General features: G+C 42.0%; 1 protein-coding gene and 15 non-coding genes across 16 annotated transcripts; 4 read left to right on the top strand and 12 right to left on the bottom strand.

Annotated features, from left to right (window-relative positions):
* Positions 1-256: 256 nt before the first annotated feature.
* trnas-gcu (transfer RNA serine (anticodon GCU)) lies at positions 257-338 on the bottom strand. The gene has a single exon. It is a non-coding gene; the product is annotated as a tRNA-Ser (tRNA).
* Positions 339-893: 555 nt separating this feature from the next.
* Positions 894-975, bottom strand: trnas-gcu (transfer RNA serine (anticodon GCU)). The gene has a single exon. It is a non-coding gene; the product is annotated as a tRNA-Ser (tRNA).
* Positions 976-1,082: 107 nt separating this feature from the next.
* Positions 1,083-1,155, top strand: trnaa-agc (transfer RNA alanine (anticodon AGC)). The gene has a single exon. It is a non-coding gene; the product is annotated as a tRNA-Ala (tRNA).
* Positions 1,156-1,542: 387 nt separating this feature from the next.
* Positions 1,543-1,624, bottom strand: trnas-gcu (transfer RNA serine (anticodon GCU)). The gene has a single exon. It is a non-coding gene; the product is annotated as a tRNA-Ser (tRNA).
* A 568-nt stretch (positions 1,625-2,192) lies between these two features.
* trnas-gcu (transfer RNA serine (anticodon GCU)) lies at positions 2,193-2,274 on the bottom strand. The gene has a single exon. It is a non-coding gene; the product is annotated as a tRNA-Ser (tRNA).
* Positions 2,275-2,829: 555 nt separating this feature from the next.
* On the bottom strand, positions 2,830-2,911 carry trnas-gcu (transfer RNA serine (anticodon GCU)). Its single transcript has one exon. It is a non-coding gene; the product is annotated as a tRNA-Ser (tRNA).
* Positions 2,912-3,018: 107 nt separating this feature from the next.
* Positions 3,019-3,091, top strand: trnaa-agc (transfer RNA alanine (anticodon AGC)). The gene has a single exon. It is a non-coding gene; the product is annotated as a tRNA-Ala (tRNA).
* Positions 3,092-3,469: 378 nt separating this feature from the next.
* Positions 3,470-3,551, bottom strand: trnas-gcu (transfer RNA serine (anticodon GCU)). Its single transcript has one exon. It is a non-coding gene; the product is annotated as a tRNA-Ser (tRNA).
* A 558-nt stretch (positions 3,552-4,109) lies between these two features.
* trnas-gcu (transfer RNA serine (anticodon GCU)) lies at positions 4,110-4,191 on the bottom strand. Its single transcript has one exon. It is a non-coding gene; the product is annotated as a tRNA-Ser (tRNA).
* A 107-nt stretch (positions 4,192-4,298) lies between these two features.
* On the top strand, positions 4,299-4,371 carry trnaa-agc (transfer RNA alanine (anticodon AGC)). The gene has a single exon. It is a non-coding gene; the product is annotated as a tRNA-Ala (tRNA).
* A 373-nt stretch (positions 4,372-4,744) lies between these two features.
* Positions 4,745-4,826, bottom strand: trnas-gcu (transfer RNA serine (anticodon GCU)). Its single transcript has one exon. It is a non-coding gene; the product is annotated as a tRNA-Ser (tRNA).
* Positions 4,827-5,383: 557 nt separating this feature from the next.
* Positions 5,384-5,465, bottom strand: trnas-gcu (transfer RNA serine (anticodon GCU)). Its single transcript has one exon. It is a non-coding gene; the product is annotated as a tRNA-Ser (tRNA).
* Positions 5,466-6,022: 557 nt separating this feature from the next.
* On the bottom strand, positions 6,023-6,104 carry trnas-gcu (transfer RNA serine (anticodon GCU)). The gene has a single exon. It is a non-coding gene; the product is annotated as a tRNA-Ser (tRNA).
* A 568-nt stretch (positions 6,105-6,672) lies between these two features.
* On the bottom strand, positions 6,673-6,754 carry trnas-gcu (transfer RNA serine (anticodon GCU)). The gene has a single exon. It is a non-coding gene; the product is annotated as a tRNA-Ser (tRNA).
* A 107-nt stretch (positions 6,755-6,861) lies between these two features.
* Positions 6,862-6,934, top strand: trnaa-agc (transfer RNA alanine (anticodon AGC)). The gene has a single exon. It is a non-coding gene; the product is annotated as a tRNA-Ala (tRNA).
* Positions 6,935-14,719: 7,785 nt separating this feature from the next.
* LOC138594974 (claudin-4-like) lies at positions 14,720-19,951 on the bottom strand. The gene is made up of 2 exons (XM_069666273.1): positions 19,464-19,951; positions 14,720-16,135 (listed from the first exon to the last, which is right to left on the bottom strand). The coding sequence occupies exons 1-2, from the start codon at positions 19,949-19,951 to the stop codon at positions 15,484-15,486; spliced, it is 1,140 nt and encodes a 379-aa protein (XP_069522374.1). The 3' UTR covers positions 14,720-15,483.
* Positions 19,952-24,862: the final 4,911 nt, after the last annotated feature.

The raw sequence follows: 24,862 nt of genomic DNA, 5'->3' as shown, positions 1-24,862 counted from the left end.
CCAGGTGTGGATTCCAAGTTGAAGATCTTTTTAACCACGCAGAAAAGACATGCAGACAAGGGCGCTTGACGTCAGACTTTACACCCCAGAGGTGAATTCAGATGAAATGAAAGGAACTTGTTATGTTCACATGAGTTTTGCGAGGAGACTGAATTCTCAATTGGGAAGAGAACTCTCTTTGGTGGATAGAGGATAGTTGTGACTGTAGACTTAACTTTCTCTACATGCACGCATAGAAGAATAGGCTACTTGACTGCGACGAGGATGGGATTCGAACCCACGCGTGCAGAGCACAATGGATTAGCAGTCCATCACCTTAACCACTCAGCCACCTCGTCACCGATGTTTTCTTCATTATGATGACCTTCCAGGGTGTAATCAGAAAAAGCACATAATGTTGAACCTAGCTCGTGTTTTCGCGCGGTGCCAGCAACAAATGCTCACAGGGGAATTAGCTCAAATGGTAGAGCGCTCGCTTAGCATGTGAGAGGTAGCGGGATCGATGCCCGCATTCTCCACAAGACTTTCCTTCCTTCTCTCTTCTGTTGAGGGGGTAATGACTGAGAATGAGAGACACGTTGGACAGATGAAATACTGGGATAGAAGTCAGTAAGTCATATCACTGTCCAAAATGAAGCCAGGTGTGGAATCCAAGTTGAAGATCTTTTTAACCACGCAGAAAAGACATGCAGACAAGGGCGCTTGATGTCAGACTTTACACCCCAGAGGTGAACTCAGATGAAATGAAAGGAACTTGTTATGTTCACATGAGTTTTGCAAGGAGACTGAATTCTCAATTGGGAAGAGAACTCTCTTTGGTGGATAGAGGATTGTTGTGACTGTAGACTTAACTTTCTCTACATGCACGCATAGAAGAATAGGCTACTTGACTGCGACGAGGATGGGATTCGAACCCACGCGTGCAGAGCACAATGGATTAGCAGTCCATCGCCTTAACCACTCGGCCACCTCGTCAACGATGATTAAATTGTTAAGATGACCTTCCAGGGTGTTATCAGAAAAAGCACATAATGTTGAACCTTGCTCGTGTTTTCCCGCGGTGCCAGCAACAAATGCTCACAGGGGAATTAGCTCAAATGGTAGAGCGCTCGCTTAGCATGCGAGAGGTAGCGGGATCGATGCCCGCATTCTCCACAAGATTTTCCCTTTCTTCTCTCTTCCGTTGAGGGGGTAATGACTGAGAATGAGAGACATGTTGGACAGATGAAATACTGGGATAGAAGTCAGGCGCTCTTGTCAGTAAGTCATATCACTGTCCAAAATGAAGCCAGGTGTGGAATCCAAGTTGAAGATCTTTTTAACCACGCAGAAGGGCGCTTGACGTCAGACTTTACACCCCAGAGGTGAATTCAGATGAAATGAAAGGAACTTGTTATGTTCACATGAGTTTTGCGAGGAGACTGAATTCTCAATCAAGTTTCAATTGGGAAGAGAACTCTCTTTGGTGGATAGAGGATTGTTGTGACTGTAGACTTAACTTTCTCTACATGCACGCATAGAAGAATAAAGGCTACTTGACTGCGACGAGGATGGGATTCGAACCCACACGTGCAGAGCACAATGGATTAGCAGTCCATCGCCTTAACCACTCGGCCACCTCGTCAACGATGGCTTAATTGTTAAGATGACCTTCCAGGGTGTCATCAGAAAAAGCACATAATGTTGAACCTAGCTCGTGTTTTCGCGCGGTGCCAGCAACAACTGCTCACAGGGGAATTAGCTCAAATGGTAGAGCGCTCGCTTAGCATGTGAGAGGTAGCGGGATCGATGCCCGCATTCTCTACAAGACTTTCCTTCCTTCTTTCTTCTGTTGAGGGGGTAATGACTGAGAATGAGAGACACGTTGGACAGACGAAATACTGGGATAGAAGTCAGGCGCTCTTGTCAGTAAGTCATATCACTGTCCAAAATGAAGCCAGGTGTGGATTCCAAGTTGAAGATCTTTTTAACCACGCAGAAAAGACATGCAGACAAGGGCGCTTGACGTCAGACTTTACACCCCAGAGGTGAATTCAGATGAAATGAAAGGAACTTGTTATGTTCACATGAGTTTTGCGAGGAGACTGAATTCTCAATTGGGAAGAGAACTCTCTTTGGTGGATAGAGGATAGTTGTGACTGTAGACTTAACTTTCTCTACATGCACGCATAGAAGAATAGGCTACTTGACTGCGACGAGGATGGGATTCGAACCCACGCGTGCAGAGCACAATGGATTAGCAGTCCATCACCTTAACCACTCAGCCACCTCGTCACCGATGTTTTCTTCATTATGATGACCTTCCAGGGTGTAATCAGAAAAAGCACATAATGTTGAACCTAGCTCGTGTTTTCGCGCGGTGCCAGCAACAAATGCTCACAGGGGAATTAGCTCAAATGGTAGAGCGCTCGCTTAGCATGTGAGAGGTAGCGGGATCGATGCCCGCATTCTCCACAAGACTTTCCTTCCTTCTCTCTTCTGTTGAGGGGGTAATGACTGAGAATGAGAGACACGTTGGACAGATGAAATACTGGGATAGAAGTCAGTAAGTCATATCACTGTCCAAAATGAAGCCAGGTGTGGAATCCAAGTTGAAGATCTTTTTAACCACGCAGAAAAGACATGCAGACAAGGGCGCTTGATGTCAGACTTTACACCCCAGAGGTGAATTCAGATGAAATGAAAGGAACTTGTTATGTTCACATGAGTTTTGCAAGGAGACTGAATTCTCAATTGGGAAGAGAACTCTCTTTGGTGGATAGAGGATTGTTGTGACTGTAGACTTAACTTTCTCTACATGCACGCATAGAAGAATAGGCTACTTGACTGCGACGAGGATGGGATTCGAACCCACGCGTGCAGAGCACAATGGATTAGCAGTCCATCGCCTTAACCACTCGGCCACCTTGTCACCAATGTTTTCTTCATTATGATGACCTTCCAGGGTGTAATCATAAAAAGCACATAATGTTGAACCTAGCTCGTGTTTTCCCGCGGTGCCTGCAACAAATGCTCACAGGGGAATTAGCTCAAATGGTAGAGTGCTCGCTTAGCATGCGAGAGGTAGCGGGATCGATGCCCGCATTCTCCACAAGACTTTCCCTTTCTTCTCTCTTCCGTTGAGGGGGTAATGACTGAGAATGAGAGACACGTTGGACAGACGAAATACTGGGATAGAAGTCAGTAAGTCATATCACTGTCCAAAATGAAGCCAGGTGTGGAATCCAAGTTGACAATCTTTTTAACCACGCAGAAAAAACACGCGGACAAGGGCGCTTGACGTCAGACTTTACACCCCAGAGGTGAATTCAGATGAAATGAAAGGAACTTGTTATGTTCACATGAGTTTTGCGAGGAGACTGAATTCTCAATTGGGAAGAGAACTCTCTTTGGTGGATAGAGGATAGTTGTGACTGTAGACTTAACTTTCTCTACATGCACGCATAGAAGAATAAAGGCTACTTGACTGCGACGAGGATGGGATTCGAACCCACGCGTGCAGAGCACAATGGATTAGCAGTCCATCACCTTAACCACTCGGCCACCTCGTCAACGATGATTTAATTGTTAAGATGACCTTCCAGGGTGTAATCAGAAAAAGCACATAATGTTGAACCTAGCTCGTGTTTTCCCGCGGTGCCAGCAACAAATGCTCACAGGGGAATTAGCTCAAATGGTAGAGCGCTCTCTTAGCATGCGAGAGGTAGCGGGATCGATGCCCGCATTCTCCACAAGATTTTCCCTTTCTTCTCTCTTCTGTTGAGGGGGTAATGACTGAGAATGAGAGACACGTTGGACAGACGAAATACTGGGATAGAAGTCAGTAAGTCATATCACTGTCCAAAATGAAGCCAGGTGTGGAATCCAAGTTGAAGATCTTTTTAACCACGCAGAAAAAACATGCAGACAAGGGCGCTTGACGTCAGACTTTACACCCCAGAGGTGAATTCAGATGAAATGAAAGGAACTTGTTATGTTCACATGAGTTTTGCGAGGAGTCTGAATTCTCAATTGGGAAGAGAACTCTCTTTGGTGGATAGAGGATAGTTGTGACTGTAGACTTAACTTTCTCTACATGCACGCATAGAAGAATAAAGGCTACTTGACTGCGACGAGGATGGGATTCGAACCCACGCGTGCAGAGCACAATGGATTAGCAGTCCATCGCCTTAACCACTCGGCCACCTCGTCACCGATGTTTTCTTCATTATGATGACCTTCCAGGGTGTAATCAGAAAAAGCACATAATGTTGAACCTAGCTCGTGTTTTCCCGCGGTGCCAGCAATAAATGCTCACAGGGGAATTAGCTCAAATGGTAGAGCGCTCGCTTAGCATGCGAGAGGTAGCGGGATCGATGCCCGCATTCTCCACAAGACTTTCCTTCCTTCTCTCTTCTGTTGAGGGGGTAATGACTGAGAATGCGAGACACGTTGGACAGACGAAATACTGGGATAGAAGTCAGTAAGTCATATCACTGTCCAAAATGAAGCCAGGTGTGGAATCCAAGTTGAAGATCTTTTTAACCACGCAGAAGGGCGCTTGACGTCAGACTTTACACCCCAGAGGTGAATTCAGATGAAATGAAAGGAACTTGTTATGTTCACATGAGTTTTGCGAGGAGACTGAATTCTCAATCAAGTTTCAATTGGGAAGAGAACTCTCTTTGGTGGATAGAGGATTGTTGTGACTGTAGACTTAACTTTCTCTACATGCACGCATAGAAGAATAAAGGCTACTTGACTGCGACGAGGATGGGATTCGAACCCACGCGTGCAGAGCACAATGGATTAGCAGTCCATCGCCTTAACCACTCGGCCACCTCGTCAACGATGATTTAATTGTTAAGATGACCTTCCAGGGTGTAATCAGAAAAAGCACATAATGTTGAACCTAGCTCGTGTTTTCGCGCGGTGCCAGCAACAAATGCTCACAGGGGAATTAGCTCAAATGGTAGAGCGCTCGCTTAGCATGTGAGAGGTAGCGGGATTGATGCCCGCATTCTCCACAAGACTTTCCTTCCTTCTCTCTTCTGTTGAGGGGGTAATGACTGAGAATGAGAGACACGTTGGACAGACGAAATACTGGGATAGAAGTCAGTAAGTCATATCACTGTCCAAAATGAAGCCAGGTGTGGAATCCAAGTTGAAGATCTTTTTAACCACGCAGAAAAGACATGCAGACAAGGGCGCTTGACGTCAGACTTTACACCCCAGAGGTGAATTCAGATGAAATGAAAGGAACTTGTTATGTTCACATGAGTTTTGCGAGGAGACTGAATTCTCAATTGGGAAGAGAACTCTCTTTGGTGGATAGAGGATTGTTGTGACTGTAGACTTAACTTTCTCTACATGCACGCATTGAAGAATAAAGGTTACTTGACTGCGACGAGGATGGGATTCGAACCCACGCGTGCAGAGCACAATGGATTAGCAGTCCATCGCCTTAACCACTCGGCCACCTCGTCACCGATGTTTTCTTCATTATGATGACCTTCCAGGGTGTAATCAGAAAAAGCACATAATGTTGAACCTAGCTCGTGTTTTCGCGCGGTGCCAGCAACAAATGCTCACAGGGGAATTAGCTCAAATGGTAGAGCGCTCGCTTAGCATGTGAGAGGTAGCGGGATCGATGCCCGCATTCTCCACAAGACTTTCCTTTCTTCTCTCTTCTGTTGAGAGGGTAATGACTGAGAATGAGAGACACGTTGGACAGACGAAATACTGGGATAGAAGTCAGTAAGTCATATCACTGTCCAAAATGAAGCCAGGTGTGGAATCCAAGTTGAAGATCTTTTTAACCACGCAGAAAAAACATGCAGACAAGGGCGCTTGACGTCAGACTTTACACCCCAGAGGTGAATTCAGATGAAATGAAAGGAACTTGTTATGTTCACATGAGTTTTGCGAGGAGACTGAATTCTCAATTGGGAAGAGAACTCTCTTTGGTGGATAGAGGATTGTTGTGACTGTAGACTTAACTTTCTCTACATGCACGCATTGAAGAATAAAGGTTACTTGACTGCGACGAGGATGGGATTCGAACCCACGCGTGCAGAGCACAATGGATTAGCAGTCCATCGCCTTAACCACTCGGCCACCTCGTCACCGATGTTTTCTTCATTATGATGACCTTCCAGGGTGTAATCAGAAAAAGCACATAATGTTGAACCTAGCTCGTGTTTTCGCGCGGTGCCAGCAACAAATGCTCACAGGGGAATTAGCTCAAATGGTAGAGCGCTCGCTTAGCATGTGAGAGGTAGCGGGATCGATGCCCGCATTCTCCACAAGACTTTCCTTTCTTCTCTCTTCTGTTGAGAGGGTAATGACTGAGAATGAGAGACACGTTGGACAGACGAAATACTGGGATAGAAGTCAGTAAGTCATATCACTGTCCAAAATGAAGCCAGGTGTGGAATCCAAGTTGAAGATCTTTTTAACCACGCAGAAAAAACATGCAGACAAGGGCGCTTGACGTCAGACTTTACACCCCAGAGGTGAATTCAGATGAAATGAAAGAAACTTGTTATGTTCACATGAGTTTTGCGAGGAGACTGAATTCTCAATCAAGTTTCAATTGGGAAGAGAACTCTCTTTGGTGGATAGAGGATTGTTGTGACTGTAGACTTAACTTTCTCTACATGCACGAATAGAAGAATAAAGGCTACTTGTCTGCGACAAGGAAGGGATTCGAACCCACGCGTGCAGAGCACAATGGATTAGCAGTCCATCGCCTTAACCACTCGGCCACCTCGTCACCGATGTTTTCTTCATTATGATGACCTTCCAGGGTGTAATCATAAAAAGCACATAATGTTGAACCTAGCTCGTGTTTTCCCGCGGTGCCTGCAACAAATGCTCACAGGGGAATTAGCTCAAATGGTAGAGCGCTCGCTTAGCATGCGAGAGGTAGCGGGATCGATGCCCGCATTCTCCACAAGATTTTCCCTTTCTTCTCTCTTCCGTTGAGGGGGTAATGACTGAGAATGAGAGACACGTTGGACAGACGAAATACTGGGATAGAAGTCAGTAAGTCATATCACTGTCCAAAATGAAGCCAGGTGTGGAATCCAAGTTGACAATCTTTTTAACCACGCAGAAAAAACACGCGGACAAGGGCGCTTGACGTCAGACTTTACACCCCAGAGGTGAATTCAGCCCCGTTTTTGGATGACATGAAAGGAACTTGTTATGAACACATGAGTCTGTTCCAAGTTTATTATTAAGTATAATTGAAAATAAAACAATTGTCTTGTTCTTAGGATGTTGCTGTACCTGCTCCAGCTGATTCATTCTGGCTACCAGTGGAGATGAAGAACACCATTCCTGTGCACGATCAGAGGTGGATTACCTACACTCTGTACCATGCTGTAAATCTCAGACCCAACTTTAAGCTCTGGTATGAGCCCCCAGCCCCTTCACTGATTTATCATCAGGCTCCAACAGCAGACTGCTTTTTCTGCCACTGGCTCATGGTGTGGATGCCATATCATTAGTGGAGGGTCAGGGTGCTCTGCCAAACCTGCGGGAAGCAGCTGACTGGTTATGGTGTGTACAAGAAGGTGCAGGAAGGAAAAGAAGGACAGTCCTTGACATCGACAGCTTCTATCTGCTGGTAACAGAGATTCTAAGGTGCACTGTGTGTCGCCTGACATATTTGTCAACCAGTCAGACTGTGCGTGATCAACTCAACCTGCCTCACCAGAAGCTGTTTCGCCCAATCCTGACTCAGAAGTAAGTGTATAGGCTTAAAATCAAATCTCTTGTGTTGCTTTAAATTATCTGCAAAATGTGAAATGTGAAGTTCTTTCTGAAGCGGTGGTTGTATTCAGGGACATACATTTTCCAGCTGAATGTGCAAGCACTAATCAGTTATTGAAACCTGTGTTTACAAAGATATGCATGTGACATTCAAGTCATCCATCTGCTGCGAGACTGGACCCTTTGAAACAGCTCTACATGCCTGGTAAAGCAGCTGAAAGAGAATCACGGGGAGGAGTGGTTGAACAGGTTAGCCCGTTACCTGGAGGAGTGTGCCAGCTTTGTTGACCGTCCCAGTGTGTTCCCTGTGGCCTGCCAGGAGCCTCCTGAGCCCACAGAAGTACCCAGCAGTCGCTGGGTGTTATCTGTATATGGCAGGGACATCATCAGTCGCCTGGACCACATCAAGGCTACCATCACCTCTGTTTTTGGGTCAATTTTGAAAATGGACTCAAGCAAAAAGGTAATAACAAAACTATTCAGATGTTTAATTAAGAAACTCAATACCACAGAAAAAACCCACAATAATGATATTATATAACTAAGTAATTACTGATTCATTAACGTGGAACCAACATTTTTATTTTGTGGTTGTTTTTTTAAAGTTTTGGATATGTTAATCTGTAAAAGTAGATCACAGTTAAACTAATCACATGTTTCTTAATTTTTTTAAACCTTAATCTGCCAAATAAATTAAATGTAGTAAGAAGAACAAGTTTTCCCCAAAATGACGTGACTCACAAGCATAAAGTAGCATAATGAATACACTTAAGTTAAGTATAAGATTGTGTGTTGATTTTACTTCTGCCACTGATAAGTAAACTAAATATGACAATAAAGATATAATTTTCTCAGTCAGTACTTTCTTTTGTGTCCCAAATGAGATCACAAAGAAGTTGGCTGGGATAGGGAAGGGCACTGCATTCTGGATGACCTCTGTAGGGAACGAGACTGGCCAGATACTCATGAGTGTCCTAACAGCTGAAGAGGGAACAGGTCTTGATCTGAAGGTGGCTGATCTGATGAAGCGGTACAAGAATGCCTGGGTTGCTCCCCCAAAGGTCCTCTATGTGGACTCCCACTGCTGCGTAGATGCAGGACAGAATAAATTGCAGCAAAGATTTGGAGAGTGGCCTGAACTGATAATCAGACTCGACATATGGCATTTCATGAGGAGGATGTCTGCTGGATGCACCACAGATGCCCACCCACTGTATGCCACATGTATGTCCTGCCTATCTGCCTGCATTTTTGAGTGTGTGTGTGTGTGTTAAGACAGAAGAGGTGTAGGTCAGCCCCTCCAGGATTTCGCCTAAAGTGCACGATTTAACAGCAGCTTTTGTAAAAGGTTTAGATGTTTTGAGAATTTTTTTCCCTGTGTAACACATTACACATCCACCATAACACATTACACATCCACTGTGAGGGACAAACACTCCAATAAAGCCGTATATTGGCCATATATTTGCTATAAAATTCTAATTTCTCACTGTGTGCGCGGCATGTACCCTTGGCATCATTTAAACAAGTTTCCACAGGTGAGTAGGCTAAACCCAACTCACAAGATGAGTTTTGTTATTACTGTTTTGACACATTTGCATGGACGGTGACGGGAACTGGAAATATGTTTATCTGTAGGTGACAACAACTAAATATTCGCAAATGATTTACAATGATGCTTTTAACAGTTTGTTAAAATATGTAAACACTGTAAGACGCAAATACGTGCTGGAGGTGGGCTTTTTTTCTTATTAGATTTAATGCCCGTCTGGTTTCCGGGCAACGTGATGCCATGATAATGTGTCCTGTTCCTCATTTTTATGCAGTTCTCAAACCCTCACAGACTCACGCACTGCACGCCTGACGCCATAAAAGTCCACAAGGGTTCAGTGTTTAGGCTTTAGGGTGGAGATTGGGATTGGGCCTAAGTGTCATGATGTTGAAACAGAGGCTGTATTTATTGTTTATCCTTTGTAATATATATACCTAGATATAAAAATATTTCCGTCGAAATTGGTCTCCAATTTAGTGTTCCACAACAGCTCAAATGTATCTTTATTTACAGATAATAGTGGTCTGATGACTCATTAGGTCATATAATGGAGCTCAAAGCTCCATGATAAGAGTTGCATTCTTTGAATTCTCTGAGAAAAGAGAGGAGCCATGTTCCCCCCTCAGTGAACACTGTGTCAGATAGCAATGCACAACAATCACCTCCAGGATCCATCCATAACTTAAGTTTATATTTCAATCCAGTCCATAGTCCTTGTTCTCAGCATCTGGGTTCACAGAGGGGACTCATTTAGTTAAATGTATATAAATAGAGTAAATAGAAAAAAGAGTTTCATGGTATTTTTGCATCCATTCTTTTTATATTGAGCAACTTTACAGTTGTACTGCCCAATCACAACTCTACTAAGTCATTGAAGCTTTATAATAAATAAACCATGACATGAAACTCAAAATGTGTGCAAGAGTGGTATGCTATTTATATGCCATTCAGTAATATCATGTAGGTCTAAAATACAGCATAACTGTCGACCCACGCTTGCGTAGTGTTTGCAACAGATACATTATCAGCTTTACACAACTTTACAGCCCAGCAGTCAACAAGGTTAAAAAAACCTGTGATAGCCTCTGCTAATACTTCCTATGGTCTCTATCTGTTGGACTTTGCTGTTCTGTCATCATCTTGTTTGTGTGAAATCTGCTACCTGTCAACTTCACGTGTTCCTGCTGGAAACAGAAGTTGACATTCAAATGTAAGATCAGTGACATTTCTGGTCTTTTCTAATCAGTGTTTTGTTCTGTTTTATTTTTTGCTTGCTACTGAAGTTCCGTTTTTTTCAGTTTAAAACAACAACAGCACACTGATGAGATTCATATTTTGATATTAAAAGGCAATGACAAAATGTTTTGAATCCCTGTTTTTTATATTCGCTTTAAATGTTTATTTAGCGTACATTCGGTATGGTACAGCACCTTAAAGGAACACTGGACTTTCTGACCATGCGTACCATGGTGAAGCAATGTTTTTACATGAAGGTGCTTGTTTTGTTTTGTGTGGTCGACATGCGGGCAACGGAATATGTGAATTTAGTTTAATTACTTTGTGAAAAATTTGGCATATTTGTTAGCACTAATCTGCTTCCATACAGTAAAAGCTGTAAAAATGTATGTGTCTGATCAAAGTCATGTGTCTGTCCATGCTCTTTTTTTTAACTTGCATTTTCCGTGCCTGATAATTACTGTGCATGTGAACTCTGTATGCCTACACGACGCATTCCCCCAACACGGCCATGAGTGAAACATACACAAACAGTTTTACCTCCCTGCGAAGGATGACAGTGATCTCCAATGGACTTTCTTCAATGTGTGTGTCCATGAACAGTGACGCCGGGAGCCATAATCCCGATGCACTGTTCGTTCATGCATTGAAAATAGGCCTTCAACCCACTCTGCATTAAAGCAAAAAGCTTTGATAGCATTACCAGGAGACAAGAGAATGAGAGCACTGACTGACTGGAGTAATGGAAAGAAAATAGTTGGAACTTTTACTTTGCAACACCAGCCCAGACACGTGCACAGCAGCGCACAGCTGAATTTCTTAAAGTTAACTTAGGAAAGACCTCGTCTATCTATTAAAAGTAAGATCGCTCACACCAGTGACAGAACGCAATTAACATGGATCGATCTGTTTGCAGACAGTAGCCCATTCCAGGCCACACACGAGTGTAGTGATTTTCAGGCACTTATGAAATATCGTGCTGCGGGAGATGGCTTGCTCAAAGCTGCAGTAGGTAAGATGGAGAAGAGAGCGGACTTTGCTTCAAAATTTGAAAGATCACAACCTCAACCTTTGTTCTCAAAGCTTTTTGCAAAATTATGAAATCAGTTACCTGCTTAATAGCGACTTTTACTGCACGTTAATTGTGATCCTGGTACATAATATTACACCAAATTGTTGCCCACTATTTAGCTGGCTGTTGTTTTTCAAGCCTGTTGGCTTCATGCATTTTTTTTTGTGCAGCATAAGTGCAAAAATCTCTCTCTCTCTCTCTCTTGCTAGCTCACTCACTGAGCAGACCGCGTGTGTTCGTGGAAACCTGTCCTACATGCCCGGGAATGGTCCTTGTGCGTTCTGTGAAGTGTAATCCTGCTGGCTCCACTGTCAAAGAACATGTGATGTTTATGTACATTCTTTTAGTGTTGGCATTTGCAACTGTTTTTTCTTCGGGATGTCAGATGGTTTTTTTTTCTGTTCCTTAACATGACGTGATTGTTATGGAGTCAAATTAAGGTCAAAAAGATTTTGAGCTCGCAAAATAATGTTCACAAATAATTGTACAGTGATTGTGATTTAAATGACCTGCCACTTAACACATGATTACCTAAAATTGTTTTCAGTTAATCACCTTATTGTTTCGGTTCCTTATACACCTCATCCTGGTACACCTTAGAACAGTTAAAACCATCTGATTTATTAAAAGACATACAAACAACCAAATCAATAACTAAAGACCAACTGAGGACAAAAGCAATAAAACACAACAACAATCGGAGAGGCAACAAGACAGCGGTCTCCACTCCAAAGGCCTCTGTCTTCTCATGTCAGCGCTTGATTTTAAAACACTGTTCCAAGGCCAGGTGTACCTTGTTGACAATTAGATTCACCTGCAGAGTTGAGACAATAGAAGGGGAAAATGGAAAACCAGACAGGGAAAAATTCAGCCGTACCAATATAAGATTGTAGCTGCAGCCTTTTCTTCATTCTTTGTTGTGGTAACAAGAACATATGTTGTTGTTGCTCTCTTTGCCTGTCTCTATCCTGCATCTCCTTCTATCCCATTTTCGGCCCATCCAGTCGAGGCAGATGGCTGTTCAACATGAGTCTGGTTCTGCTCGAGGTTTCTGCCTGTTAAAAGGAAGTTTTTCCTTGCCAATGTGCCGAATTGCTAAGTGCTATTCATGGTGGATTCATGTTGGGCCTCTCTTTAAATAACTTAACAAAGAGTCGGTCTACACCTGCTCTTTCTGTAAAGTGTCTCGAGATAACCCTGGTTATGATTTGGCACTATACAAATAAAATTTGATTGATTGATTGATTCATTCATTCATTGAACCGGTCAAATTCCACAAACTGACCCACTTGGATCACGGCTCTTTTAGATTACAGGGGTATTGTAAGGTGTGTTTGTGTGTGACTGGTAAAATCCAGTGGCTGAGTACTATTCAGTGAGCAGCGAGTGTTGCATGGGCGTTTCAAGGCTGATAAAGTACCTTTGGTTCCACTTCCTGCAGATAAGGCTGTAAAATGTGACTTGTTGGTTCAAAACCCTCATGTGACTGTAACATTTCCTGACTCGGCAATAACAATGACAATATTGATAAGTTATCTTAGTCTCATCTGTTGCTTTTTGTACTTTATCCAGAGACAACAACGATGTAATGCTTTAGTTGTGAATACTGATCACTTACATTTAAGTTACAATTTAACTCGCACATTAGTATTTTAACAAAGTGCTCCCCTTTTTTTTCATCTCTGATCTTTACATCCTGTGCAGTCTCCATTAGCAGCCTGTTACCATTTCTTAACCCAGAGTGAATTACTAGTTTGTCAACTTACTATTACTACTGTTTTTTAAATGTAGTTTAAAAGACTGACAAGTCTTCAGATCTCTCTTCAATCAATCAATGTCAATGTAAGGAACAAAGATACAAATCATTATTTATTATTTAGGCCTAAAACTAAGAAGGAGACTGACCTCAAAACACTGTTGTGTGCGATTATTGTTCACGGGTGTATATGAATGTGTGTGTGTGTGTGTGTGTGTGTGTGTGTGCAGGTAATTTAACCATGTATATAAAGAATGTTTATGTGGACTATTGGAGTACTGTCTTTAAGCTGTGTATAAGAGATCCAAATAAACCAAGTAGGTTTTTTTTTAAAGGGCGTGTCTGCCTTTGCTTGTGCTGTATTTTATCTATTTTTAACAAAGTAGTCCAGTCCAGCACCAATTAAACAAAGAAACAGCAGCGTTGTAAAATTAACGGATAAAGGAGGATAGAGACGTCAAAAAAGACAAAACTGAAACCAGCAAAAATAAGTAAAATACATTTTAGAACAAAATCTGCTTCCATTCTGATTCCCCTTCTACGTTCCTGTTGTCTCATTTATTCGTCATTGTTCTCACCAACCGGCAAATCACAACAAAGTCTACTATACCTGCCCCACCTGAGCATTTTATAGCTCTGTTTAAACTGATAAATGAATTTAAATCAACTGTACCACAAGGTAAACAAAGACACTCAACTCTCAAAGCCCAACCCAGCTCCCAGCTTTTTAACTATTTGTTTTAGACTGATCCTTGTTTGTTTTAGGTGACACATGCTTTGCGATGTGCCTCCTTACTTTTTCAATTTCCTTCGGGATTAATAAAGTTCTATGTTATCTTCTTGTTTTTAGTGCTCTTAAAAAATGGTTCAAAAGAAACATGGTTCTTTTTAAGACTTTTATTGAAATCGTCAATATATTTGAAATGCAAGCACTACTAAAAAACATTCATTGAAGCAATTTATTGTAAAAATGATTTCCATGACTAATGTTTGAGCAACACCAAAGTTACCATAATGTGTAACTTTAAACATACAGGCTTACTTTAAGAAAAGGGTGATAAATTAGGGTCTTAATTCATTTCTAAACACAAAACACACCCTGCTGTTCTGGAAACAAACATCCTACAACAGCTGTAGCCATGTTCCCTAAGGCTGTCACACACACACACACGCACACACACACACACACACACACACACACACACACACACACACACTCGCTGTTTGTTTGATATACAGAGGCTTATAAAGGCTGTTGCTTCTGATCGTTAAAAAAGGTACAAAAATGTTTGAAACTAATACATAATACAAGCTATATTAAACACAGACACACGGTGTTGTCAAAAAACATTGCAAATACATTTTAATTACAGAAATATAAAATAAACTCACACATATGGACACATAAAAAGTAAGATATTGTTTGCCGACTGAAACAGTCTCTTTATATCCTCATACTGGGAAACTGTGAGGAGGATAAAGCTGTTCCCGGGCCATATCATGGATCCATCTTTAGTTTCAGTCTCAGCAGAAACTCTCCTACGCAAATATAACATGCAAAGCACACACGCACACACACACACACACACACACACACACACTGAACAATCACACAACCAAATCCATGTAAAATGAGAGCTGCCTCTTCCTTGTATTGTCAGGGAAATGACACACAGCATTTTGACTGAAGGTTGCAGTGAAACACGACACCAGCTGGCAAACAGTTAATGATAGAGCCACACACACACAGAAGAAGCAGGTGTTTTCAAATCACACAATGCCACAGAAACTTTAAGGTTAAATACAACATGGACTCAGAGGGACGCAGTTCAACATTTGTACAGAGTTGTAACATGTTTTACTGAACAGATTTTAAAGACACACCTGCTGGATTATTACATTAGAGGAAAATGATGTAAAGACACGTGCCAGCCAAAGCGAAGAAAAATACACACATACACACAAATCTACACATATCTTCATCTCGGAGTCTTAAACTGGGGTTTACCCAGTTATTTTTAGACGGAAACACACACACACACACACACACACATACAAACCTCATGCACAACAAACATCATTATTGTATACAACCAAAGCTTTGTCCAATCAAACATAGTCTTTCCTGTCATACCCTCCACCTGCACTGGTGCTGCGCGGGGCGGAGTAGGCCATCCGTGGCGGCTTGTACTTCTGCTCTTTTGGTGGACAGCTGCTGCACAGCATCGCCCCCCCAATCAGGAGCAAGGCGGCGGCTCCCCAGCCGATGTAGAGAGAAGCCCCGAGCTCCCTTCTCTGCGCGTTGGTCAGGATAGGGTTGTAGAAATCCCGGATGATGACGCTGGCAGTCCAGGAGACGGGGATAAGGACCAAAAGTCCACCAAGGATGAAGAAGATTCCAGAGATGATCATCACTTTGGCTTTGGACGGCTCATCTTCGATGCAGTTGGTGCATTTTGCGCCAACAATGGAGATCAGGACCCCCAGCACGCCGAGTATGATGGCGATGATCATCATGGCTCTGGATGCCTGCAGCTCCTGAGGTAAGGCCAGCAACGAGTCGTAGACCTTGCACTGCATCTGGCCTGTGCTCTGGGTGACACAGTTCATCCACAAACCCTCCCAGATGGTCTGAGCAGTGATGATGTTGGCTCCGATGAAGGCCGTCACCTTCCACATCGGCAGGGCACATGTCACTATTGCAATGATAAATCCAATAGTTCCAAGGGCAATGCCCACAATCTCCAAGCCCATCGACATGCTGGCTTTTTGTCTGGTGACAAAACGGAACTTCAAAAACAGAGCCCGCTAAACCTAATTGTTCAACGAACCAACCCTGCAGAGCAAAGACTCTCCTGCTTTGCTGATCCTTGAAAACTGAGCACCTGTAAGAGGGTGTGATGTAGCTATGAGATGCTGCCACGGAAACAAGAGATCCTTTATACCTCAGGGGAGCAAGGAGGAGTCCCCTGGTGATGATGTCAACAGGAGGCTGTCTTCGAAAACAAAAAAAAATCCACAACCACCTGTGCACATACAGTGGAGGAGGGGAGCTGGAGGCAGGGCAGGTGAGGAGGGAAGGTGTGTGTGCGTGTGTGGTTGGTTGGTTGAATCACTGATCTTCTGAGTGGAAAGGGAAGGAGAAATTTTGTTTCAAACGATCACCGAACAAGTTTGCAGTTCCTTAAATATAAATCCTAACTAACAAACATGCGGCTGTTAACCACAGTGGAGAACAGGGAGGAAGTCTCTGCCTCTGGCTACTTAGAAAACTTGTTGTGAGTTAGCATTAAAACATAATCACACACACACACACACACACACACACACACACACACACACACTGGTGCAAACATACACGCTAAAAGTAGCCTGTGCCTTAGATACTGTTGATCTTTTGTTACTTCCTGGTTCCAGTCGTGTGGGTTTCTTAAACAGTCGAGATTCGGTCTCAGGATAACAGTCCCAAAAGCTCGACTGGAAACCGGAATAACTGCACCAAGAGCAAATATAAGCAGAGAGAAACATAATAGGCTGGTTCCCAGACACCTTAAGCATACAGACAGTGAGATCCTCTCAGTATCGGTTAAGCTCTTTACTGTGACCAAACATTTCCTGGAGCTATGTATGTGGTTGAGTTTACTGCGTGAAAGAGGGTTGATGGACATGACAAAGCATCATTTGAACCCTTGTTTCAGGTTACAAACAAACACATTTTAATTTTTCAATTAAGGAAAATTGGATTTGTCTTTTTGTTTTTTGTCAAATCTAAAAGCAAAATCTATGTTTGATTCATCAGTCGAGAAATTTCACTCTTTGCATGTGCAGTAATTAAAAAATTAAAGGAGGGAAACGCAATTTATTAAAGTCTTGCCCATATGAGCACTGAACCAGATTTCTCTTGTTGCAATCATTCATCCTGTTTAGACTGGCCATTTTAGAATTCTTTTCTGAAAGCGGTTGCAATTAAACCAATAGAGGACAAAAACCACAGTTCTACAATCCCCAGTGTATCTGACCATACACCCCTGTGTATGACGATTCAGCAGCAAAACATATGTCAAATCAAGAGGATAACTTACAAAGTGACAGTGGTTTTAGGAAAAAAAACTCTCTTAAAACAGACTTAAAATGACTTTAAAAAGACTGTAAAGGCTGGTATATTTTAAAGGGTTACACATGCTCATCAATGACTTCATGTTTTTCTCATAAACACAAACACTTGTTACTTTAAATGCCCTCTCCATTGTCCTCACGTTTGGAGCCCAAAACAGTTGTCAGAGAGATATAAAAACAACTACACACACAAACAAACCCAAAGGCCGAACAACATGGAGGCTATGTTTGTCGTTTCAACGCGAGCATCTTCATCAGTCACTTGTGTTTATGTAACAACATCAGTTAATGCATCGCTACTGAGATAACAGCCATGACCTGTAAGCTCACTGTATCAGTATACCTGTTTCAAGCTGCTGCTTGAGTGGACCAAAACAAGTGCAGAGGTGTTACAGATTGTAACTGTGTATGTCAGTAAGGGAAGTCATGGTTTCATGTTAAAACATCATATAATCATTATAAGAGTGGAAAAGCTGGTGCTGAACCTAATGTATCCATATGTATGTTTCAATCATTTTAGTACTGTAAGTCCTACAATACATTTATTCAAGTACTGCTACTTCAGTGGTTAGTGTTATAGAGAGAGGCAGAAATAGGTCATCTGTAGCAGTGTTCCTGTTGCAGAGTCAACAGGCTGCTCCTCTGCCCCTGAGCACACCTGCTGGAAGATAATGGGATAATTTGACTATTCAAAACAGGAAACAGAAGGTATCTGTGGTTCAGCTGCTGAGGCAGAAACAATAGAACAAAAACTCCCCTTACCGTCACATCAAATTTCTAACATAACATAAACATTAACATCTATTTCATGCAGTTTTTTGTAAAATGTTAGGGTCAAAGGTCAAAAACCTAGAAAGGTCATAACAAATCTCGAGGACATCGAACTCATTTGCTTCATCTTCTGATCTTATGTTATTTTAAGCTCTTTTTCCTCATGCAAAGCACTAAAACCTTTAATGATCGCTTAAAGATCATAAAGTGTAAGCAGGATAAAAGAGGCCCACGTAATGTTTCACAAAAAAAATCTTTATTACTTTAATTATTTTATCATTTAAGTAGATCCAGAATCATTTAAATTTATACATGTGTTAATGCAACAAAATACACTTTATATAAAAGCATCTACCTCTGTAGAAAATGTCAACTCAGTCACACAATGCACATAGAAATGTGAACAAAGATCCCTCAGATATCACTCCATCCAGAAACTACAGTCCATTCCGCCATGTTGACCTTGCTTTGGAGCACACAGTGAGCTCCTTTTTGCTTGGCCGTATGACATCTGTGAGTCTATGTCGGAAAGATAGTAAGAAAATATATTTCTCCCCAAAAAGGGGGCCATTTTGAGCTAATGACAGTCAGAAGAGTCACAGCATCTGATATGTACATGATCATTGAGAATCATCACAAAGTTAATGTCATAAGCACAAAAAATAAATATATATTGGATTTAGTCTCCTCGCTGAACTGACTTAGACCCTTGTTTTTTACTTTTATGACCATATTTGGACACACCTTGTTAAATTGGATCTTATCCTGCCTACTTAAGACCAGTAGTTATTGTAAACAGTACCATCAAACATCATAGAGCTTCTATTTTTCAGGAAAAAAAGCTTCATACTGACAAACATTTATGGTCCTAAGTATCCAGAAAATCTCCAAACCTCTGCTTTGTCCTTATTTTCTAGTGAACAGCTTGAACAGCCGCTTTTCAAACCAATGTGTTTATTATACAGCTACATTTCTGTACACAAGTTATGATACAGGATACAGGACCTGTCCTCTTCTCTTACACGTAGTCCCTCCTGTTGTAGGAGCTATGAGCAATTGATCTCGGTGCAGCGGAGTATGCCACCCGACTCTGCGGGTGCACGCTGTACCGCATTGGTTTCTCCTCCTGTGGAGGGCAACTGCAGCAGAGGATGGACCCACCGATCACTAGCAGGGCCGCAGCAGCCCAGCCCAGGTACAGCGCTGCCCCGATCTCCATCTTCTGACCATTGGGGATTATTGGACTGTAAAACTCAACTACGATGGTGTGTGCTGACCAGGAGACAGGCACCAACTGAGCCAGAGCTGCTGTAATGAATGCCCCGCCTGAGGCGGCCATCACTTTGGCTTTGACCCCATCATCATCGATACAGTTGGTGCACTTTGCTCCCACCATAGCGATGAGGACAGCCACAACCCCAATAATGATGGAGACGACGGTCAGCGCCCTTGCAGCCTGCAGGTCCGGGGGTAAAGCCAGCATGGAGTCATAGACCTTACACTGCATCTGTCCCGTGCTCTGGAACACGCAGCTCATCCACAGCCCCTCCCAGTACTCCTGAGCTGTGACAATGTTGGCGCCGATGTAGGCGGAGACCCTCCACATTGGCAAGGCGCAGCTGGTCACACTCAGAATCCAGCCAAGCACTGACAAAATGACGCCAACCAGTTCAAGTCCAAAAGAGACCATGGTGAACCTCAACAGGAGTTCCTCTTTGGACCGAAAGCCCTTGTATTTGTCCTTCCGCTTTTCTAGATCCTCTGTTAAATGTACTTCCGGTTTTCCTTGATTCCCACTCCGGTTTTTGTCCAGTAAAAAAAGCCTTGTTGATGATTGCTCCTCGTTATCAAGCCTTCTTTCCACCAGACGATCCTTCTCCTCGGGCTGTATCTTCTGCACCTGCTGCTGAGTCCAGAAGTTTTGATCCGTCACAGCGTTCTTCTTTAACAAAGTCTCGTCTACGTGTATGTGCAGGCTCAAATGCTGCTTTCCTGAGCTCTGCTTCTGTTAAGGAGTCGATGACCCTTATCTGTGCAATGTTTTATTACTAAATGGTCAGCCCTCCTGAGTGATGACATCACTCGCCACATCAAGCCAATCAGGGGAGTCCTCCTGGGCATTGGCCTCATTTACCACCTAGGTGTGTTGGTGCTCTTTTGTGTACTTTTTCGAATGAAGAGCATTTTTATGGTTAACCTTTCACCCATGGTAGCTCTGGGTGTGTTTGCTTTATTGCTGTCAGGAGGTAATGAGTGGCCAAGGCACAGCTTGTTATGTGGTTGATATGTGACCATGAGACGGTAACGGGTATACGAACATGTATTGTACTATGTGTGTGCATGTATCCAGTGTGATTGTGTTTGCACAGAGGGGGATTGTGTTTGAAGAAGACAGTGGAAGAGAAAAAGAACTTAAGCAGATATTAAATCTTCAGAGGCTTTTCTGTTTGTGTTCTGTTATATATTTTCTGTTTCCATTTTTTGTTGTGTTTTTATAGCCTGGACTATGACATGATGTTAGAGCTTTTATAGCAGATAGCTGTACCACCTCCACTGGGTCACACAGTTTATGTGTAATCCTGCAATAAAATGTCAGTTAATGACAAACTACAAACTCTATGAATATATTTTATAGACAGGAAACTATGGCTTCTGTGAACCTACTGTTCTCTTGTCAGCTACCAACAGGAAGTAAACATTTTGTTTTTGTTTTCATGTTTAAAACCATCAAATGGTCAATTGGTCTTTGTAAACCTTGGCCTTCCCGTCCTTGATAAAAAAGGCTGAGTATTCTTAAACCCAATGGCACTGTCGTTTTAAGAAAACATTACTCAAACTGAAGTAAAGGGGTGTTTGTTGAGGACTATTTTCAGCTGCGAATTAGTACAGATTTGGTGCAGTAAGTAGTAGTGAATATGTCACACGGTGTAACATTGTGTTTTATTATGTGTGTTTTTATAGGGCAACAATAGAGGGCACTGACACAGAGAAATGATTTATGCCAAGGTTTACGCATCCTTTGTAAACATCTTAACATGAGATTGTTTTTGATTAGCCAGTATCCGCAGAACAACATCCAGAAACCAAACTACATTGCTAAACAACATGTAAGAAAGGTCTGGCAGAAAAAAATAAATGTGTTTTGCTTCTAAGTCTGCAAGTTGATCTATCATCTGGAGCAGAATGAACCTTATATTTTGTGTGGTATAACGTTCAGTCCTGCCTCACATAAAGTCACAGCTCCTCTCAGTTGAGGATGACCCTTGAAAATAAGATAAAGAGACAAGGATTCTGGTTTATCTTTTAAAGATGTTCTAATTGCCTTAGTGCAGCACCACTATCGCACTCTGACACTGCTATCTTGTAAACGTGTTCACATTATCACCAAAACACGTTCACTAAAGAAAAACTAACCCAATAGCCATGATAAGATAAAGGCAATTAATTGGGTGTTTAGGAAGGAAAGACACAATCTACCAACAACTCAAATCGTTAAAGAGTGTCATTATCCTCAAATTATTTGCATACACTTAATAAAATATAAGATGGTAAAGTCGCTTCTCAAACAGCAGTTTCTTTTGTTCACAAAGAGATAGTTATCTTCTTGTAAAACAGCAAACTGTTTTGAGAAGCAAAGCAAAAGTTGGAGTCTTGTTACTTCACCACCTGACGCTCTTTTTCAGTTTTAACCAAATCTAGAGGGAAATATCTTTCTCATATCACTTTCCCTCAGGAAACCAGCGATTGTCTTATGTGTAAACCAACATTCAAATTCAACTTAACGTTCAGTAGCCAACTCAACTAGCATGATTTGCGTAAACTAACTTATGCACTAACTTAGCTTACATAGCCAGAGTACTGATCCTGACTCAAACCGCTGTCTCCTCCTGAACTTAACAAAGTAGTTTTTCTTTTGGCATTAGTCTAGCTAAAATGGGCCTGTTGACCAAGTTTCCCACTGATCCTCTGCAACAGTCATATATCTTTATTTTATTACACGGCTGTGTTAAAATCTTAATTCTGATTGGTTAATAACTGCATTCCGAGGTCTAACTGAGGTCTAATGGAGGACTAACTGTAATCATTATTACTCTGCCAGAAGAGGTGATAAAGGTTAAATGATGCAAAAACCGAAGGCTACAACAGAGAGCTCTACAAAACTGTCGACGGCACATGGAGTATTAAACGGAACACAGTACGGGATACAGTGACGTTTAAAGACGATGAATGGAAAAGTAAATGACAGTGACGAGACAGAAAACCTCAATGAGGTGCTGATTCCTGCGGTCCTGTTGACCTCGTCTTACTTCACCATCAGCAAAGATGTTTTCCATTTAATGTGAGCTAGCTTAGCTACTTTTAATGTGAGTAATATTAGCTGGAGGGCCAGTGTGTAAGATTTAGTGACATCTAGCGGTGAGAATGCAGACTGCAACGAACTTTATACCCACTCCCTCCCCCTCCCATTCCAAGCGCGTAGCAGAATCTACGGTGGCCTTCAGGTTCCACAAAGCTACGTTGTCCAATGATGTCGTCTAAAAGCGCGCCAAGGAGCCGTGTGTCAAATGATGAGGTCAGGGTTAGATTCAGACATTGTATTTAGTTATTTAGTCTGTGAAACTGCAGTTCATAGCTTACATGTAATATAGCGAATGTTATTATTACTTATTTCTTATTGTGGTATCGTTAGCGTTTATTGATAATGTTAGCTTATATTAGCATGCTAATTGTTGCCATGAACACAGCTCTCAGTGTCTCAACGGAAAATGAAAGATGATCATTTTAAAGTGAACAAAACCATTTCTAAACCAGTATTTTGTGTCAAATAATATATTGTTGTAATTGTATTCAAGTTTACAGAAAGAGAGGCAAAGTGGATAAATCCCAAAGTATGTTCTTGCTTTACTTTTTCTATCAACTGTATTTTTCACATATTGAAACTCTAATGCCAGTTCTATCTTACACTACCCTTGAACACTGTAAAGTGTTCTTCATAGCTAGTATCAAAACATGGCTCATGATGTGCAACCTGCAGGTTAGTTTGATTAGGATGGTTAATGCCCTGAATAATAAGTGTTGAAGTAACTTCCTACTGATTACATTTCAGATTATTTTCAATGTCGGCTGGTTGGATTAAGTTCTGAGATGTGAACTAAAAGAGAAATATTTGTACTCAGTCTGACCCACACGTAGTGCTGTTTTCATGACAAACTTTCTTTTGTCATCTTTAAGGTGAATTGCAGATAAACGCTGAGATTCAGTCTTGAAACATGCTGGATAATTATTTACTCTTTGTTGTGAAATATTTTCTTTCTCAAGAGTCCAGGGAGCGTAGAATACTGCTGAACAAGATACTTTTTCATGTTTAATCAGCTCTTTGTTCGTAAAAAAAGGAAGAGATTCTCTGCTGTTAGGGGAGTCTCAGTGAACGTTCCTATCTCTCACAAGAGCTGCTAAATGAGTTTCAGTTAGCAAAGGGATCAATCATTGCCCTGTTGTTTCCTTGTGTGCGTCGATGTGTTTGTGACAGTCTGAGCTCCTCGTCCTCACAGCTGCAGGGAGAACACACATACCCATGTTGGTGTGTGTGTGTATGGTATTTCAGAGGGCATACAGTACAGGTTTATCTGTTTGGCATGCTGCCAAGGAAAACTGAGATAGCGTACGTGCACTGATATGCCAACACATTGATTATAATGACCTAAATAAAAGAGGGAAATATGATAATATAATACTGATATGATGTGATACTCTACTGCTGGTAGAGGTGTTAAAATCTAGATTAAACATACGAAACATGTAAACATATAAAGATATTTTAATGTGACCATATACTGTATCTTTCATTGTTTTAAATGTAAACGACCGTAATTTAAACATTGATGTGTGATGTTTTCCTGGGTGCAGCAATCGGATCAAATAGGACAAAAGGCCACACTAACAAGTGATGGGAAATATAACACGTATGATGTATGATACAAAGCTGTTGTCCGTTACAATTTCAATCAGGAGAGACTTCATTAAGATTGAACAATTATTTATTTACAAGTTTGGAAAGAATGAAATGTGCAAAGTCTTTGGCGATTAGACTCCATCGTGATGTCTTCATGTACTTGAAGATGTCGAGAGGCCGAGAGCAGGATAGGATACACCCTGATGGAGTCTAGACACTGGTGGTGGTGATAATGGTGAAGACAGGACGAGCTGAGGAGCTGGACTTGGACACTGATGAGATGGACTGGAGGTGAACACCCCGGAGGAGGGTCGCAATGATCGAGCTGAAACTGTCTGCGGAAGAGAGGAGAACAGATTTAAAATTTGACAGCAGCGGGATGATTGGTCGACGGACATCCAAGCTGAATCTGGTTGGTTTAGTACTTAAATAGCATACGCCCATAATCAGCTGATCACCAGACAGGAAGGACAGAGCGGGAGAGAGAGAACGTGACGTGAATGAATGATGCTAATGAATGAATGAGTATGAACGGTCTTCCTGGTTGAACCTACGCTCCGCTACATGTTAATAATTCGATTATCATTTAAGGCCCGTGTCTACTAACAGCGTTTCTTTGTGCTGTTAGCGCCCACGACCTCAATTTCA

The sequence above is a fragment of the Semicossyphus pulcher genome, unplaced genomic scaffold (genome assembly GCF_022749685.1).
Source record: "Semicossyphus pulcher isolate SPU_LCO1_2020_fin unplaced genomic scaffold, fSemPul1.0.p SCAF_10, whole genome shotgun sequence".
NCBI lineage: Eukaryota > Metazoa > Chordata > Actinopteri > Labriformes > Labridae > Semicossyphus > Semicossyphus pulcher.
The sequence above is the reverse complement of the archived record's forward strand: the minus strand, read 5'-3'. Positions and strand labels throughout refer to the sequence as shown.

Excerpts from the sequence above, each read along its gene's own strand:
- LOC138594974 (XM_069666273.1), bottom strand. The coding sequence starts at position 19,951 with ATGGTCTCTTTTGGACTTGAACTGGTTGGCGTCATTTTGTCAGTGCTT. Across the intron at positions 16,136-19,463 it reads AAGATGGAGATCGGGGCAGC|CATGTCGATGGGCTTGGAGA; the intron begins GCTGTACCTGGG and ends ACAAAAAGCCAG.